Raw genomic sequence first — 18,343 nt, 5'->3', positions numbered from 1 at the left:
GTTTTGTTTCCAGCTGTAGAGTTGATCTGTATGACCAAGTAATTGCCATAGAGCAGCATTTCTAAACTTGGCTAAAGGTTTATCTAGTTTAGCACCATTTTGCAGTGTATGTACAATGAAATGATTTGTATAACTCTGGCTCATTTTCATGAGGTTTACCCTAAAACATTATTTTTAACACTAGTAAAAATCCTTCTTTCTTGAAGATGATCTCAAAATAGAGCAGGCTGTTGGAATGGGAAATCGGATCCTCCTCACTTGGAATTACGACCCTAACATGACCTGCGACTATGTAATTAAGTGGTGTAACTCATCTCAGTCTAAACCCTGCCTCATGGACTGGAAAAAAGTCCCTTCAAACAGCACTGAAACTGTAATAGAATCTGGTAGGTGTCTCTCAGAGTTCTTAAAAGATATTTTTTAAATTTACTTTTTATTGGGGTGACATTGGTTTATAATAACATCATGCAAGTTTCATGTGTACACCGTTATGTTTCTATTTCTGTATACACTACAGTGGCTAACCACCAAAAAAAATTTTTTTTAAGAGCAACACATGGAGTGACTGGTTGCAGTGCAGTGACTATTCCCCCTCACCACTGGGCTGGATGTGAATTGGTTTAACTTTTCTGGAAAGCAGATTGTGGCAGTATGTGTGTGAAACAATTCATAGACTTTGATCTCGTCGTTACTTGTCTAGGAATGTATTCTAACAAAAAAAAAAAAATCCAAGAGCAGCACAGATGTACATCTAAGAATGTTCAGCACAGCATTGTTTATAATTATAATGACCTCACTCGCCATCTTTTTGCCCTTGTTTGCCCACAAATCAGCTTACTGAGCACAAAAGACTTGCACCCATTACCACTTCCCCTGATGTAGGTCAGGGGCGCAGTGAGGGGCGGGGGGCAGCTCAGGAGCTGTAAGCCTAAGATGATGCAGCCAAGAGGGGTGTGCGGTTACCTGCAGGCTGAGCCAGCCTTGTTCTCGGGAACTCTAGCCTCGCTGTGCTGTCACTGTTCCTTCTGAGTCCCTGGCATGAGTGAGTGTGCCTCTACCCGTGGGAATTGTGGGACCTCTTGGTAGTGAAACTTCTGACGTCACCCCCCTCCCCCTGCCCCGTTCTCCCTCACGTGTGAGTGAAGTTCAGGAGAGCGAGCAGCTGCTGAGCCTTCTCTCCCAGGAATCGCGTTCTGCTCGTTTACTTTGTTCACTGTCAGATGGTCAGGGTGAGCCCCGTGCATTGGATTCCTACATGGAGCTTAGACTTTTTTTTCCAGTTCTACTTGGAATACAGCCAGATTCCTTCATGTGCATAATTGGCCAAAGCCTCGATGGTTGCCTTTCTTTTTCCTTGCCGAGTTCCTGATCCCTTACCAGCGACGTACAGCCCAACCTTACACAGCCGTAGTGTGCTCTGTATAAATTATGACCCCTCTTCCCTCCTTTCTCACTTTGACCTTGAGAATGATCAGAATGGACTGGGGCAGGATGGAATGATGTGGAGAGGTGAGAAATGTCTCTTTAGCTGGAATATCTGGGATATAAGATGAAGTTGAAACCTGTAGGATGAGAAGGAGGACCTTTGATGCAGAGGCCCCGCATAGCATCTTATTGTTAGCCCTCCACATCTGTCCTGCCAGCTGCTCCAGGCCAGGGGTCTTGTTACATCCACCCCGCTTTGCATTGTATTGCGGAGACATTTGAAAGTGATTAACTTGCATCGAAGTTAAAATGCTTTTCTTGTATGTCTTGTGGAGTTAATAGCACTAAATGCTGATGCTGTAAAGAGGAATAGACTGTAAGTCCCATTTCCTTTAACCCCGAGGTGTCAAGTGGAAATTTTAGTATCTGCTTCTTGGAACAAGGGAAGAGCAGTAGGTTCTTTCCAACCCACAAATAACCCTAGTTAGGGAAGGGCTTTTCAGAGGCATGATACAGACCTGGGATGGTTTCAAAAACTGACCCAGGACCAAATCTAGGAAGAAGTTGTCATTGCTTAATTTGAAGGAACAAAATGAAAACCTTGATTACCATTTTTTTCCCTTCAAGATGATGTCATATTATAATACTAAACTTTTCACTGCAACAGATGTGAGTTTAATTTTTGTCAATTCAGTTTTCACTCTGAATATTTACCAGTTTTGAAAACGCAAATGTATTTTCTGTAACCTTTGTAAAATTAGCTTTGGAAATTTCAAAGTGAGTTATTATCAGTTTGATATTTCTAAAATAGATGTTCGTAGTCATATGTACTTAGGAAAGTTTACTGATTGTGTTCATCCTGTAGATCAGTTTCGACCAGGTGTAAGATATAATTTTTCGGTGTATGGGTGCAGAAATCAAGGATATCAATTATTACGTTCTATAATTGGATATGTAGGAGAATTGGGTAAGTTAAATGGGTAAGTTTTCTTAGAGTTGAAGATAACATGAGAACTTATAAGTAGACATCAATTTTAAGATTGAATTCTAAAAATAGATTGAATTGAGATGTTTATTAGTTCAAGGAAGAAAAATAAGTTATATGATAACTGTAAAATTATTTATAATTACTTATTCTTACTTCATTTGTTTAATGTTTACATTTCATAGTTTTACTCTTGTCATAGAGAAAACTAAATCTTATTTTGGTTGTCAAAAAGACTTACTATGTACTTTTACAAATTTTAAAAACTGTTAATTTATTTAAGAAATTTATTTATTTAAGACTTTCACTAAAAAGGGGAAATAGAAATAGTCTATTGGAGTAGCCACTTAAAAGATTTTGCATAGGTTTTGCAACCCCCCCGCAGATATGTTTTATATCTGAAAGTTGTAAGTTCTACCTTTGTATCTTCATAGTAAAAGCATTATGATAATATATGTGAAAGCTTATGATTAAATAAAGAATAATGTTCTAATTCAGGTTCAGCTATTTTTGAGGCTAGAAGTCTCATTAAAATTTAATGTCTTGCTCTGTATTAGTAAACCCTCCTTTAAGTGTGGGCTTCTTTTCTTTTACAGCTCCAGCTGTTGCTCCAAATTTTACTGTTGAGGATACATCTGCAGATTCTATAATAGTGAAATGGGAAGAAATTCCCATGGAAGAGCTTAGAGGATTTTTAAGAGGATATTTATTTTACTTTGAAAAAGGAGAGAGAGACACATCTAAGATAATGAGTTTGGAATCAGGTGAGTAAATTACTAGAATAAGTATATATTGTTTCTTAGAAGTTCTATATTAATTACAAAAAAACGAAGAGAAAGAAGAAAGAAAAGGTAAAAGAAAATGCTACTAAATAGTTTAAACTGGTCTCCAAAACTCTCTGAACAATAAGGAAGTGAAAATGAAGTTATTTGATGAATATGAGATTTTTCAAGATTTTAGTATGTGATAAATGGCATGTGGTCTTTAAGAAATCATTTAAATCATTTATTCTGAGGCCTTTGACTATGATCCCCACAGGACAGAGAACATCTCTTACTAATCTTGCATGATGCATAACAAAGCGTCTTATGAACATTACCTTAAGAAAAAAAAGTCTTCCTGCATTTGTGCTGATGGAGGAGAAAACTCAGGAACCTAAAGAATGGCTTCAGAACCTCCTTTTATTTGACAAAAGAGCTATCCCCACAGTTAGCCAAGGCCTTAGTGAGCTGGGAAACTTAATTGGCTTGATAGAGCATGTGTGTGTCCCTTAAATCTTAAAAACAGAGTCAGTCTTGACGATTGGTAAGTGTATGTGCAGAGACCTTTGAGAATCCTCAAATTTACAAATACAGAAATGTTTATGCAGACTTTTGGCTTTATACCCTCAATGGCATTTCTGTTCAAAGTCAGATGCTTCTTATTTATGACTGAATAACACGCATGTATCATCTCTTCAGTTTGAGAGCTTTTGTTTTCCTTAATGACCTTTTCTTGGAAAGAACCAGTTTTAATTATTTAATGACTGCCTGACAAGTAGGAACAAACAATGCCACAGGGAGATGCTGCCCACCTGGGCATTAGTTTAGTCACCTCTGGAGAACAGCTGCATAAACGTGTGCCTCCCCCAAATCACAGAGTTCTGCCTTTCCTGAACCATCAGAGTTGAGGCAAATCCTAACTATCAGATTCTGCAAATATCCAGAGGAAAAAAAAGTGCTCAGTCATGTCCAACTCTTTGTGACCCCATGGACTGTAGCCCACCAGGCTCCTCTCTCCATGGGATTCTCCAGGCAAGAATACTGGAGTGGGTTGCCATTCCCTTCTCCAGGGGATATTCCCAACCCAGGGATTGAACCCAGGTCTGCTGCATTGCAGGTGATTCTTTACCATCTGAGCCACCAGGGAATCCCAGACATTACACCAGAGTCTGGTGAAATTTCCTTCAGGTGCTCAGAAATTTTGCACTTGAGCCTCAGGTTCTCAGAAATTTTGCACTTGAATCAGTTAAAATTATAGCATGTAGACTTCTAGTTAGAGTGGATTGGTCCCTAAAATTAGAATAAAACAGAGGGGAAAAAAAAACAACCCATAAATTCGATAAAGACAGAGAAACGGAGAGGCAAAAAAGAGGATACAGAACATTAGAACATGGAAGTGGGCTGAGTGAACCAGAGGAGTGGATGGTGGGACAGTCTAGGTGGACAGTTGGGCAGGCATCAGTTAGAAGTAGTTTGGTTTATGCTGCAGGGCCAGCAGTGGAGGCCAATGGTTAGGATGAATCTGGGCTGAACAGTGGGAGTTGACTGAAGGCGTGTAAGCATCAGTTAGAACCCCCATGTCCTACAGAGTGTCATGTAGCTCACGTGAGTGCCCTCTCCCCTGAATGAGAACAGATTTATTCCAAACCAGAGAGCCTCCAGGCAGGGGACACCACAGCAGACAGTGTGACCTTCCTTCTTCCTCCTTTCCACGCAGTTAATAGATCTTCAGCTAGGCGTGTTTCCCAGACAAGAGGTGAGAGGATTAAATGGTTCCTGAGAAAAGACATAAAACATGCTGAGATTCAGGGGATTACCCCAGTGAAAAGCCAGGAACCCAGCTGGTCATTTCCTATCAGTAACAGACATGAAGCCCACCCACCAGTAAACCCTACCTGTGCACACCAGGCTTCCAGTGAGCCTTTTAGTGGCTCACTCTCAAACATGAGGAGTAGCCAGGGATAACCAGATGATTGAGAAAGCTTCTAATCTGCAAGACAGATACCAGAAGAAATCAGAGGAAACAAATGTTATGTGGGAAAGCAGAGAACTGAAAAAAAAAAAACCTCTTCTTGGATAGTTGAGGTACAACTATTTATTGAAAAGACATGATGTTATAAAAAGGAACAAACAGAAGACAGTTATGAATTCCTCAGAATTAAAACTGATCAAGGAAATTTTTAAGGAATTAAATAGAAGTAGAAATATTAAAAGGAAAATGGGGAAATTCTTCTGAAAATGAGACAGAGGCAAAAGAGACTTGGAGGTAAAAGAAAGTTGCAGCTTGAGTCAAAGACCGACCCTGTCCTCCTTTATAAGAGTTCTGTTAAGAGAGAAGAGTGGAATAGAGGGAAGGAAATTATCAAAGAAATAGCACAAAAAAATTTCCCCAAACCAAAAGACCTCAGGGTATGCAGTAAAAGGTGCCATTAAATGCACCAGTAAAATAGAGAAATAGATCTATGCTGACTATGTCATGGTGAATTTTCAGAACACCTAATATGTGAAGAAAAAGTCCTAGAAACAAAGAAAAGCAGTTATAGTGCCCGGATCAGGAATAAGAATGGCAGTTCTCAACAATGTACCGGATACTAGAAGATATTACGGTTAAAATACTGAGTGAAAAATTGTTTTCAACCTAAAATAATACTGTACTCAAGCCAATTTATCTACATATACAGTAGTATCTGTACTACTTCTGTGAGAATAGAAGAAGACATTTTTAGACAGGCAAGGCTGAACATATTACTTCCCGCAGCTATCCCTTCTCCAGAAGCTACTAGAAGAGTGGGCCTCAACACAAGGAAATAAATGGGGCAGGGAGTCCCAGGGCAAGGGCCCCTGGAAGGCTTTCAGTCCAGAGAAGACGCCCTGGGAAGCAACCTGATGAAGAGTGGACAGGGGCTAGGGGAGGCCACAGCACTGGGACTTAGTTGTGTTGGATCACATGGAAAATCATGTTGAATATTCATTGAAGGATGTGGGAAGAATTAGTAACTGGTACATCAAACAAATAAGGAAGAAAGGCAGTTAAAACAACAGAAAAATAAGAAAGGAAACATCATATCAAGCAGTTTGTCTTAGCAATAATTCATATTTATGTACTCATGATAATATAAACACTGAATTTACCAAATTTTTTTGTTTTTCTGCCAGTGATGTGGGATTGATGGGAGACGGGGTAGTGGTTGTGTGTTAGAGCTAACGTCTAAAATTTAAAAGTCAAGCACTACCAATCTAAGTCTCCCTGGTGGCTCAGTCAGTAAAGAAGATGCCTGCAATGCAGGAGACTTCCTTGCAGTACAGTACACCCAGGTTCAATCCCTGGGTCAGAAAGATTTCCTGGAGAAGGAAATGGCAGCCCACTCCAGTGTTCTTGCCTGGGAAATCCCATAGACAGAGGAGTCTCATGGGCTATAGTCCATGGGATTGCAAGAGTCAGACATGACATAGTAACTAAACCACCACCAATCTAAGTTTATTTCAGAAATGGAAGTGAATACCCACAGAAACTGATAACTTGATTTTGAAGTGATTGGTTGCAGGGAGGGAGACGCAGGCAGGCAACTGCTGCTTTTTATTAGCCATATAGTGTAATTTAGTTTTTAAGCTATTGAATTGCATTATTTTGGTTAAAATTTTAAAAAACAATGTTTAAATAATTCTTCTCATTTCCTTTTAAAACAATTCCAAGCCATCCTCACTGGTGTCTTACTTGAGACCTTGGTTTCCTGAGTAATTTGGAGTGATCTCCATCGATTCATGCTCCTGCTTCTTTGAGTTTCTCACTTGACTCACAGACAGATGGTCAGCTCAAGTGACAATGTCCCTGCCCCCATGGGTTTGGGTTGCAGTGGGTTTTCATGCTCTTAGTAACAGAAAGAAAAGAGACTTTTATTGATTGCCTTCTATATGCCAGGCATTATTCTAGAGAATATGCATGGAAATTTCTGAGAGCTTCAAAACAGCTTTGAGAGCTAAGTCATGCTATGGGATTTCACAGTTAGAGAAACTCAGGTTCAGAGTGGTTCAAATAATAAGTCCAGATAACCCAGCTACTCACTGGTAGAGACGGAATTTAACATGGTGCCGACTGGCACTGCAGGCCTTGGCCCTGGAGGCGACTAGCATTCAGAGTTGCTTAAAAACGATGTGTGACAGGTTTGAGCAACCAGGTGTTTAAAAATAGTATAGGGATCAGTAATAATCTTCTTCACTTGAAAAACAGGTCGTTTTGACATAAAGGTTAAGAATATTACTGACATATCCCAGAAGACACTGAGGATTGCTGATCTTCAAGGTAAAACAAGTTACCACCTGGTCTTGCAAGCCTACACAGGTGGAGGAATGGGCCCAGAGAGGAGCATGTTTGTGGTGACAAAGGAAAATTGTGAGTTAAATGTTGTGATTGAGTTGCTTTCCATATTCAAGTGCATTGGGTTTCTAGTGATTTTTGTTTATATAGAAAACCCCCCTTCTTTAAATTTCACATTTTGTTACACTTTAAAAGTAGGTGGAGGGTAGTTCTGAAAGGCCTGAAATGACTTTATATTTATTCTTACCAGTTATCTGAACCTATTGTCTAATGCGTACCTGAGAAATTAAGGGATTGAGGATATATCTGAAGTTTAGAGTTCTAAATTCATGTTGAACTTATGGCCAACTGGTTTAAAATTTTTTGCCTGAAATATTCTGAGATTTTTAACATATCCAGGGAAGAATGTAAGAAACAGCCTTAAAAAAGTGTAAAGCACAACCCTTATAAATTTGAGATGGAAAGTAGAGGAGAGAGATGGACTTGATTAGTTGGTCAACAGCAAAGAACTTTCATTGTTCACAGGCTTGTTCTCTAGCCCTGGGTTGAAGGTCATACATGCCTTTTAAATAAAGGAGGGCCATGTGGAAATGGTTCTTACCTGGGGGTGATTTTGCCTCCTAGGGACACTTGGCATTGTATGGTGCTGTTTTGGTTGGTGCTCCTGGTATCTGGTGGTTCTAGGCTGAAGGATGCTGTTAATCTTCTTCCAGTGTATGGAACAGCCTCTTCCTCACCAGCACATGTCAAAGAAATATCTGCCCTAAAATGTTAGGAGTGCCAAAGTAGGGAAACCCTGCTCTAAAGAATTTATGTGTTAGTATAAAAATCATTGCACTACTTTTTAAGGTTATGTTTTAATAATTTTTCAGTTTCCCTGGAGCAGTTAGGATTTTTTCTTCAAATAATCTACTGACTTAAATGTCTTATGATATGAATTTATTGAATTCATATATAAAAACGATGACTTTAACATCTGCAATGTTCTCTTTTCAGCTGTGGGTTTGATTATTGCCATTCTCATCCCAGTGGCAGTGGCTGTCATCATTGGAGTGGTAACAAGTATCCTTTGCTATCGGAAACGAGAATGGTAATGATTTACTCTCACTGTTTTGTTCTTAAGGGCATGATTGATTAGTTCATGTGTTGAGAGTCTGACACAGCTTGTGACTGAACAAAATAACAAGTACACCTTTTTGGTGGAAACTAGGTAATAAATATTTATATTGTTCAGAATTAATGTTGGAGATAATATTAGACAAGGACATGGCATATTATTTACAGGTTTTAAAACTTAACAAAGGAAAAGTGTAAATTTTCCCTACTATGGACAGGGAAGTCTGGCAGACTGCAGTCCATGAGGTCACAGAAAGTTAGACATGATTGAGCATGCACAAAAGCATATTTACTAATTAAAGTAGTAGCCATTGTAGTAAAAAAAAAAAAATTTAAAGGCATAAATACGTCAGTAGCTCTATGCAGGGTTAAATGTAGTTTAATGATTGAGCTCTCACTTGTTCTGGTTATCTATTTAGAAAATCTGGTCATTTATTTAACAAATGTGAATGGCCCTCCCATGTGAAGGGAGGTACAGTGGTAGACTAAGTAAGTATGATCCTTAGACATATAGCAGTGGCACCCCACTCCAGTCCTCTCGCCTGGAAAATCCCATGGACGGCAGAGCCTGGTAGTCTGCAGTCCATGGGGTCGCACAGAGTCGGACACGACTGAGCGACTTCACTTTCACTTTTCACTTTCATGCATTTGAGAAGGAAATGGCAACCCACTCCAGTGTTCTTGCCTGGAGAATCCCAGGGACGGGGGAGCCTGGTGGGCTGCTGTCTATGGGGTCGCACAAAGTCGGACACGACTGAAGTGACTTAGCAGCAGTAGACATATAGAATAGTGGGGAGGATGGACTTGAACCCATAATGATTTAATAAATACATGCGGAGAAGTGTGAGTGGGTGCTGGAAAGAGCACAGGCGCGTGAGAGAACAGTGGGGAACATGTATCTGCGGGTGGTCAGGCTTCCCTGTGGAGGTTCCCCTGGAATAGGGGAAAAGGAGAGAACAAGCCAGACAGAGAGAAAGGCTTCTCTGAGGGCCTGCAAATTGGAAAGAGCTTGATCTTCTGAAGAAAACAGTGTGTGTTTGGGTGCAGTGACCACGTGAGTGGTGTGAGCTGAGGTGAGCGGGCTGAGGAAATCGCGCCTCGTGCTCAGCCAGCAGGAGCTGTCCTGGGCTGGGCTTCGGGCAAATGGCTGTCTTCATTTGGTCCTCACTGGCCTTCAAAATGCCATCATTCATGGTAAAGAAGAGGATGTGTTCTAGCAATCCTGGCTTATAAATCAATATAGTAACAGTTTAAAACTGTAGAATACCCTGTTTGATAACCACATTCTCATTACCAAAAATCACATTTTTAAAATGATTTCAATACAGAAAAAAGATAAAAATAAGGAGAGAGATTGGAAGTTAGAGCATTTTGGACATACATTGACAACATTTTTTTTTCCTGTAGGAATTTCAAACGATAAAATTTTTTTTTAACACCTGTAACTATGATAGGGCACTAACCAAATTTCATTTTTGTGTTTACTTTTTGCTTAAGATTAATAGCCTTCCTTTTTCTGATAGTCCAGGAAAAAGTCTGTTTTGAGTAGTAGAGAACTGAAAATGCAAATATGTTCTCAAGTAGTTAATGGTACTGAATCCAGTCTGCAGTATGAACGTTTTGGTTATATGAGTAATGCCTGTATCTGACTTTTGACTTGATAGCACAGTCAGCATCTTAATTCTTTTCTTTCCGTTTTCATAAGATATTATAGTTCTAGAAACAGAAGCACTGTTTGTAGTTTTCAGATAGGAACCTCTGAATGCATTGTATGAAAGCTCTAGCGACTGATCACACTGAAAATGATTTTCCCTTTTTATCTCAGGTGTTCATTAGCGTATTCATATGAAACGTCAAAATAAGCCTGATAACTTATTAACTCATTGTTGTCTGATAATCCTATAATTATTAAATGTATTTAATCATCTTTATTTAAAGGATTAAAGAAACCTTCTATCCTGATATTCCAAATCCAGAAAATTGTAAAGCTTTACAGTTTCAAAAGAGTGTCTGTGAGGTAATCCTTTATTTTCTTACATTTACCTTTGAAGTACTGACTTCCTTTTTTTAGTCTTTTGTGAAAAGTTTTTAACATGCCAGTGTCATGCACAGTAAAATGTACTAAGAAAATAGCAGTGCTTGAGCATCTGCTGAACTTGTAAAATTATTAATTTTAAATTGTTTGTGCATGCTCTTTTTTCTTTTCACTGCTATTAAGAGCAAGGAAAATACTGATATGTAGAAAAAAGTAGCTTTGCTCTAGTATGAGCTAAAGAATAGTAGAGATGCAGTTTTATAAGCAGCTGGGAAAAATATATAAAATAATGCTTCTTTTTGTAGGAGGAGCATTGCAGCAGCTTTTCATGGTATCCCTAATCCCTGTTTTAAAATTTATTTCTAGGGAAACAGTGCTCTTAAAACATTGGAAATGAATCCTTGTACCCCAAATAATGTCGAGGTTCTGGAAACTCGGTCAGTGGCTCCCAAAATAGAAGATACAGAAATAATTTCTCCAGTGGCTGAGCGTCCAGAAGATAGCTCTGATGCGGAACCCGAAAACCACGTGGTTGTGTCCTATTGTCCACCGGTCATTGAGGAAGAGCTAGCGAACCCGGGAGCAGAAGAAGGCGGAGGGGCCTCACAAGTCATTTACATTGACGTCCAGTCCATGTACCAGCCTCAGGCAAAACCAGAGGAGGAACTGGACAGTGACCCTGTAGGGGGAGCAGGCTATCAGCCACAGATGCACCTCCCCGTTACTTCTGCTGTAGACGATCTGGATGCAGATGATGACTTAGATAAAACTGCAGGTTACAGACCTCAGGCAAATGTAAACACTTGGAACTTGGTATCTCCAGACTCACCTAGGTCCACAGACAGTAACAGTGAGATTGTGTCTTTTGGAAGTCCATGCTCCATTAACTCCCGACAATTTTTGATTCCGCCTAAAGATGAAGATTCTCCTAAATCGAGTGGAGGAGGATGGTCCTTCACAAACTTTTTTCAGAACAAACCAAATGATTAAGTGTCCCCCGTCACTTCAGTCCACCATCTCAATAAGCCCCCGTTGCTAGAGTTGCCACATCAGCACTGGGCACCTTGGAGGGATCCTGTGAAGTGTTGCTAGCGGGGTGGACTTCAGTCTCACAAGTTACACTAAAAAGTGTTAATGTGCTTTTCATGCAGTCTCAAAGCCTAAGTACAGTAACTCAGAAATTGGATCCACACAACTCACAATTTGGAGCTAGTTGGGATTCGAGCCAAAGACTTCTCACACTACTCTGCCTTCAAGAAGCTTTTCAAGAACAAGCAGTGCCAGGCCCATTCGTGCAAAACAAACCCCACAGCAGCTGTATTCTGTTCTGTTGTTCATCTGGTTTTCTCACGCATATAATTTATGGAATTGCACGCAGATTTGCAAGCAGGGGAGTAAAATGTCAAAGTAACAGGTGATGTTACTCGCCTGACAGTTGCTCCATTCTAGGTGAAAACCAAGCACAGATTTGGAAACTTTTGACATTATTCTTTACCCACAGCATTTAAGAAAATTAATATAATTTTTAATATAGCAGCAGCTATTTAGTATTTTGTTTGATAAAGTATGCTGATTTCTGTGCCTACTGTATAATGGTTATCAAACAGTTTTCTCAGGGGTACAAACTTGGAAAACGAGCGTGACACTGACCAGCCCAAATCAGAATCATGTCTTCTTGCTTTGGTAGGCGTTTGACATTGTTCCATTATTTTTTAGTGTTTGTGCTAGCTTCCCTTATTAGGTTGCCCTAATATTTAAAACTAAATTTCTAAGACTACAGATTTTAAGTTTTTTGAAAAAATTGTGTTTTTTTATGACAGTGTCAGTTTTATAAATATATGAGCAAATTCAATATTATTCATAAACAGAGGATTCCAGTGACTTACTATTTGAGACGACTACTAAGCAATATCTGGCAGCATCAGCTGTCTGTATAGGTCGGATTGGCCTCAGTTCCTCCTGAGAAGACCATGCTTTGAGCCCTGGTTGCCCAGGCAGTGTGACCATCTCTGATACCTGCTAGCAGGTGTTCTTTCTCATCGCACATCTTAGCAGTTCCTTCCTCTTCATCAGTCCAAGCTAGTTGTTTCAGTCCTCAAATTTTTAAATATGAAACTAAAAAGATAATGCTTCTTAACAGGGACGGTTGCTCAAGGGCTGTTTCATATAGAATGTCATTACAGCGGATTTGAATCCATGGGCGTACCTGTATTAAAGGTGTAGCAATGGCTCTGGGAGATGTCCAGAGTGAGGTCCTCACAGCATTCTCTGTCCACCCTCGATCTTCACAAGTGATGTCTGGAATGAATGTGGTTCTTGGAAAAGCAGATTGAAGAACTAAAAACTGTATCTTATATTTTCCTTGGCCCTCAGGTTGTCTGTGTATTTTAACTTTTGACAGTTAAGGCCAAAGTACTTGAAAACTTGGAAGATCTGAAGAAGTCACAATAAGTCCCTTTTTATTTATCATTCGAGATTCTGTAGGATATGTGCACATAATGGATCAGGTTTTTTTTTTTCTTTTCTAGCTCATGATGTATCATTATAAAATCCATGTTCTAGAAAAAAACCTCAACAAGGGACACAAATCTACTTAGGTAGTACTCTGTTTTATGAATCCTGATTTTAATTGCTAGGATTCAATTAAATCCCAGAGCTTCCTGGTATATGAACATGTGTAGTAAAATACAATTAATTATATATACACATAGTGCAGTAAAACCACATAATAGCTCATAGATATTTTCAACAATGAAAGTTGTATCAAACCAGAGCCACCTCTAAACAGTTTGCTCTGTCCTGTTATTTCTCCTGTTGGGCTCCTTCGCTTCCACCCCAGACACTGAGACCTCGGGCTACCTTCTCTCCCTGCAGAAGCTTGTTAACACACCCCTCTTTCCCCCAATTCATGCCTCTTTTCCTGTCAAAATTCACCAGTCCTGTACCTCATCTGTTTAGGATAAGCGTTTAGGCCTCTAAAATGTCTCTTTAGGCCAAGGTAGAAGTTTATTGATCTTCACTCCACTAACCTGAGATAATGGAAAAAGGCCGGAAGAGATTGTTTGATTTCCATCATATGTGTTACAGCTGCTACCATCTACCTACATAACGACTCCTTTGTTCAGCTCATGGTTCATTTCACTGGGGCTCTCAAGTCCTCTCACTCCGTCCAAGACTTCATAGCTTTTTCTGTATGAAGATTCAGAGTGCAGCTCACCTCTCCCCTGCCCCTGGGGATCCACATACAGGATCGCTGGGTTAATGAGCAGCAGAGTGTCTCTCTGTTAAGTCTGGGCAGGCTCCTTGTGACAGGCTTAGAAGAGTGTGGCTTAGGTCTGAGGTCAGAACAGATTTCTCTATCTTTCCCCTGTTGAAGAGTGCTAGGCCTGAGCTGCAGGTGGGTAGTGATTACCACCCAACCCCTGGGCACCTGGGGACAGGGAGAGGGGAGGGAGCCAGAGAGAAGAACACACCCTCTGTCCCATATCCAGTTGTCTGTGTCACTGCAGACCCTGGTAAATGTTCAGTGCCAGGACCCTGCACATGGGTGAGAGGTGGTCTAATAGGGCCTTGCTCTGTGCAGTCAGATTAGCTCCTCTTCTGAGGAAGGGCTTCCCTCCAGCCCTTCCTGACTGGGAGAATGCCACCTTTCCTGCCACAGTTTCCAGTTAAAGCCCAGTCATTGGTTAGAAAATTCTAAATGTCTGAAATATATCCCAGTATGTCTTGATTAGTGCCATGTAAAGGGTACATTTTCACATCTCCTCCAAGCCAGCAAACCAAATTTCCCTTGTAAGGAATGGAGATTCTGATGGTCATTGTGACTGCATTTCTCTTATGAGTGGCCATCTGAAATAATACTTAACATAAAAATATCCTTGGAAGACTTAGCTAGGCTTTTGACATTAGATAGGCCTTGTAAATTGCATATTGCATGGACTAGCATCCATATACGATTGATGTCTTCAGTGTGCTAAACCTGTAGGAGCCTGAGTTTGACATTGTGGCCCAAGTATCTGGATGGTTGGGTATTTATGTGCTTCAGTGATAGAGGTGCTCCATCCCTGCAGTTTACACCGAGTGGCAGCCATTCCCAGAAAAATTTAAAGGCAGAAGTTTCAGCCTCATTTTCCATACCAGCATTGCTTTCACGGCTCATGGATCTGAAGGATTGCATTGAGAACATCTAGTCCTATTGCACTCTCAGAAGCTGTGGTAAAAGTCACATTCTTAAACCTTCATGCAACTTGTATTCTTGTTGGAAATTAGTCCTGTAATTTCTTAGTTGTCTTCATACTGGCCATATTTAAAGAACATCACAGTCCTTTTTTGTACTTGAATAATTAGATGTAGTTTAGTGAAGGAGACATGTGAATGTTTTCTTCCAAAAGGAATTTGGAATCAGTTGTATGATAGTTTGAAATGAAAGTGCTCCCTAACCTGTCAATATGCAGAAAATAGTATCTCAAATTTTTCTACTGCTCAGGCACATAATCTGATAAAACTTTTTTTTTTCTATTTAAGGTAATTTTTACTGTTTTCTGTTTTGAACCATGTTAAAATTTGTGTATCTTTTATAACATACATTTCCCCCCTTATTTTGAAAGCATAAAATTGGGCATCTCAAAAGTCACATGTGGGATCATTAGTTAATCACTATGACTAGGCACATAATGGAAATTCAGTCAGGTTTTTTATTGACTGAGTCCCATCCCAGAATGTGTAGATTCAACAGTTCTCCTGCAGGATGATGCATGCCAAGATCTAACTTGTATAGATCTGAGACCATTGGCTCACAGATTTAGATCTACTGTAGAAGTGACTCCACAGGTTGAGTGAAAACTTGGGTCTTACACAGATATCTTATTCTAATCTAATTTTAACAGTAACTTTTATATGATGGATTTACAATGCGGGACATGTTTGTACCAACCAATTAAGTTGGTTCTAGCAAATCAACACATTGATGTGTGAGTTTTACTGATTAGAATGAGCACTCATTCTCCTGATAAACTCTTAAAAGCTTTTATTTTAAACTGATACTTCCTGCTAAAACGAAGTTTCATGGTACCATGGCCATTTTATTTTTTATATCCAGAAGAAAATCTTTGACAAAAGAAAATGATTTGTGGCTAAACTTACTGGCAATGTAGCTTTTAGACATGACCTTAGAATATCATTGGAAGTGACTTGTTTTGAATTTGGTCTATTTATACCTCTGTGGATTATGTGCCAAGGCTATTAATATTTAAACCTCTTACTTCAATTAGGTGGTAAGATTTTTATTCCTTTTCAGTTAGTGCTTTTTGTCTTTTTAACTATTACATGATCATATTCATGCTGATTTTAACACAGATGAACTATCTTTAATGCTGGTAATAGATTAAAGAACAACATTCTGTTAATTGAGATGTCAGGCTCTGTTGTATATGGTAAAGTTTCATGGGATGTGATTTGAATATCCAAATTGTTATGATACTGGATTATGATGGAATTCTATTATTTTTAATCATGAATAGCATTTCTTTCTCCCTACATTAAGATTGTTAATATTTTGGGTTATAAATTGTGTTGTCAAGAGAATTTACACGTGCGAGACAAATTCTAACTGTGGGATTTTTATGAAAATTAAAAGTAGTGTTTTTAGAGGGAAACCCTCTGAATGTTTTTTTAATGTGCAAGTGCCTAGTTGAAGAAATACAGAAACAATAAATTTGAAAGCTTTTAAATAAGTAAACTGTAACTGATTGAATATTAACCAAATACAAAAAGTAATAAATATTACTTTTTTGGTTGCTGTAACTGAATACCCAAAAACTTAAAAGATGCGTTGGGGAAAAAATGAATGCTTAATTGATAAGGAATTAATTTTTATTACATTTATTAATGCATATATCATCTAAAATTGCCTTTGCAGTAGCCAATCAGAACTTTAAAACAAAAAAATCTAACAATATAGACCTTACACTGCACAGAATCCAAAAATAATTTGTATACCTGATTGAATTTCACGTAAGTGTATTGAATTTCTTTATACATTTAAAATGTATTTCCCTTTAGAATAACCCCATTTTAAAAAGCTAGCTTTCAGTTTCTGAACTTAGTATTTTTTCCTAAGCATTCCAGTGGTATATTATAAAAGATCAAAAGATTTCTAGGTGGTAATGCAATTTTATTTACAAAACATGGACAAGTTAACTGTTAGGTTTAACCTTAGCGTTAGTATTTTTGTAGTTGATTATAGAAAACAATACTGAATAATTCTCATAAAAATTTTTTTCAAATCTCCCCAGTTTGATTTTCAGTGCTTTTCCCCATTATTTATGATATATCCTTCAATTCCAATTTTTTCCCTCCAGCATAATGTTTCAGAAAAATTCATAGCACACAAAAAAGAAACCCTCTTCCACTCATGGTTGTGGAAGGGTAGATATTCCTGGGGTTGGGATTTATCCAATTATTTCCTCCAAAAGGGACAAGGCTTTTTTTTTTACATTTCAGTTCAGAATTGCTTGAAAAAATTTGGCCTGGATAGAGAGACATCCTCAGTTTGAGATGGTGCCACCTTAAAGTATGCCCAAAGGTAGAGTCGTTTTAAAGCACTCAGCTTTGCTCATAGGACTGTGTCCTTTCCTTCTCTTTTGTTAGCCAGCTACAAGCCAGAGGTCCTTACAATGCTAGACAGTCACCATTTTTTACTTTCAAAATTGCATTATAGTGAATTACTGTTTACAAAATACACATACTGTGAACAGATATAAGTTTTTGTCTTTTATAAGGTTGTTTGTAGAATGAGTGTTTTTTAAAGGAGATGTTATATGTTAAATATTTTAAGTTTTTTATAAATACTAGTTAACTGTTTACTAATTTTTGTTCTGTCAGGTGTGTGCAAATGTAGCTGGAAGATAGGCAGAAACTGCAAATCCAAAACTATTTCATTTCTTGAAATGTTACCACTACAGACTTTTTTTTTTTAATCCTGAATGATCAGTTGTGATGTTCTGTACCTGAAATTACGCTTAATCATGTCAGGAAACATTTAAATACACATATGCAGGAAGCAGACTATCTAGATTGCAGTTTATTTGTGTGTTTCAGTCTGGTTCACAGAATTTTGAGTTTAACATGGAATAAAATAACTCCACTTACAGAGATAACAACTGAAGTATTTTCTGCCTTAATGAAAATTTGGAAATTTAATGTTGGTGTTAAAAGGAAAAATTTGGACATTTTATATCATTGTATAATTTCAGAATTTAGTTTCTATATCTTTTGGGAAACATGGTCATAGCAAGAACATAGAATTATAAGTAACCTATTACTAAGACACTTAAATATAAAACTAGTATGCTTGGCTGTTAACTCTAAAGATGTTACTTATGTCTGTTTTTAAAACATGCATGTATTTAACAATTTTATCATAGTATTGTCATGGAAAAAATAAATATATTTTCTTACACTGACAGATTTGGGCATTATTTAGGATGAGGGAATGGTTTCCTCCTATTTTAAGCACTTGGGAGAAGTGGTTTCTGCTTTGTTGTTAACACTTTTGGTTCTGTCTCAAAAATTACAGTGGCTGTGAAGCAATCACATAGGGCTATGACTAAATTTTTAATATTTTAATATATTGCTGTGTCATTGATAAAACCTTCCATATATTCCACTAAATCTACATTCTGTTTACCAGAGACGTTAACTATAAA

At 38.4% G+C, this 18,343-nt stretch overlaps 1 protein-coding gene across 11 annotated transcripts in view; it reads left to right on the top strand.

The window, feature by feature from the left end:
- LIFR (LIF receptor subunit alpha) overlaps positions 1 to 18,102 on the top strand; it is a 74,253-nt gene extending 56,151 nt beyond the window's left edge. For 10 of the 11 annotated variants that reach the window (XM_081519278.1, XM_081519284.1, XM_081519286.1 and 7 more), the window contains 7 exons: positions 207 to 386; positions 2,291 to 2,392; positions 3,007 to 3,174; positions 7,400 to 7,561; positions 8,483 to 8,576; positions 10,541 to 10,619; positions 11,004 to 18,102. In XM_081519278.1, coding sequence (XP_081375404.1) covers positions 207 to 386; positions 2,291 to 2,392; positions 3,007 to 3,174; positions 7,400 to 7,561; positions 8,483 to 8,576; positions 10,541 to 10,619; positions 11,004 to 11,627 — 1,409 coding nt within the window. In that variant the 3' untranslated portion in view covers positions 11,628 to 18,102. The remainder of the gene's footprint in view (positions 1 to 206; positions 387 to 2,290; positions 2,393 to 3,006; positions 3,175 to 7,399; positions 7,562 to 8,482; positions 8,577 to 10,540; positions 10,620 to 11,003) is intronic. The other variant, XM_081519277.1, reaches the window with a different exon arrangement.
- The last annotated feature ends 241 nt before the right edge of the window (positions 18,103 to 18,343 follow it).

This window comes from Giraffa tippelskirchi, chromosome 8 (genome assembly GCF_054371585.1).
Source record: "Giraffa tippelskirchi isolate mGirTip1 chromosome 8, T2T-mGirTip1v1.2.pri, whole genome shotgun sequence".
NCBI classification, from domain to species: domain Eukaryota; kingdom Metazoa; phylum Chordata; class Mammalia; order Artiodactyla; family Giraffidae; genus Giraffa; species Giraffa tippelskirchi.
Note: the sequence above shows the minus strand (reverse complement) of the source record. Positions and strands in the feature narration are given on the sequence as shown.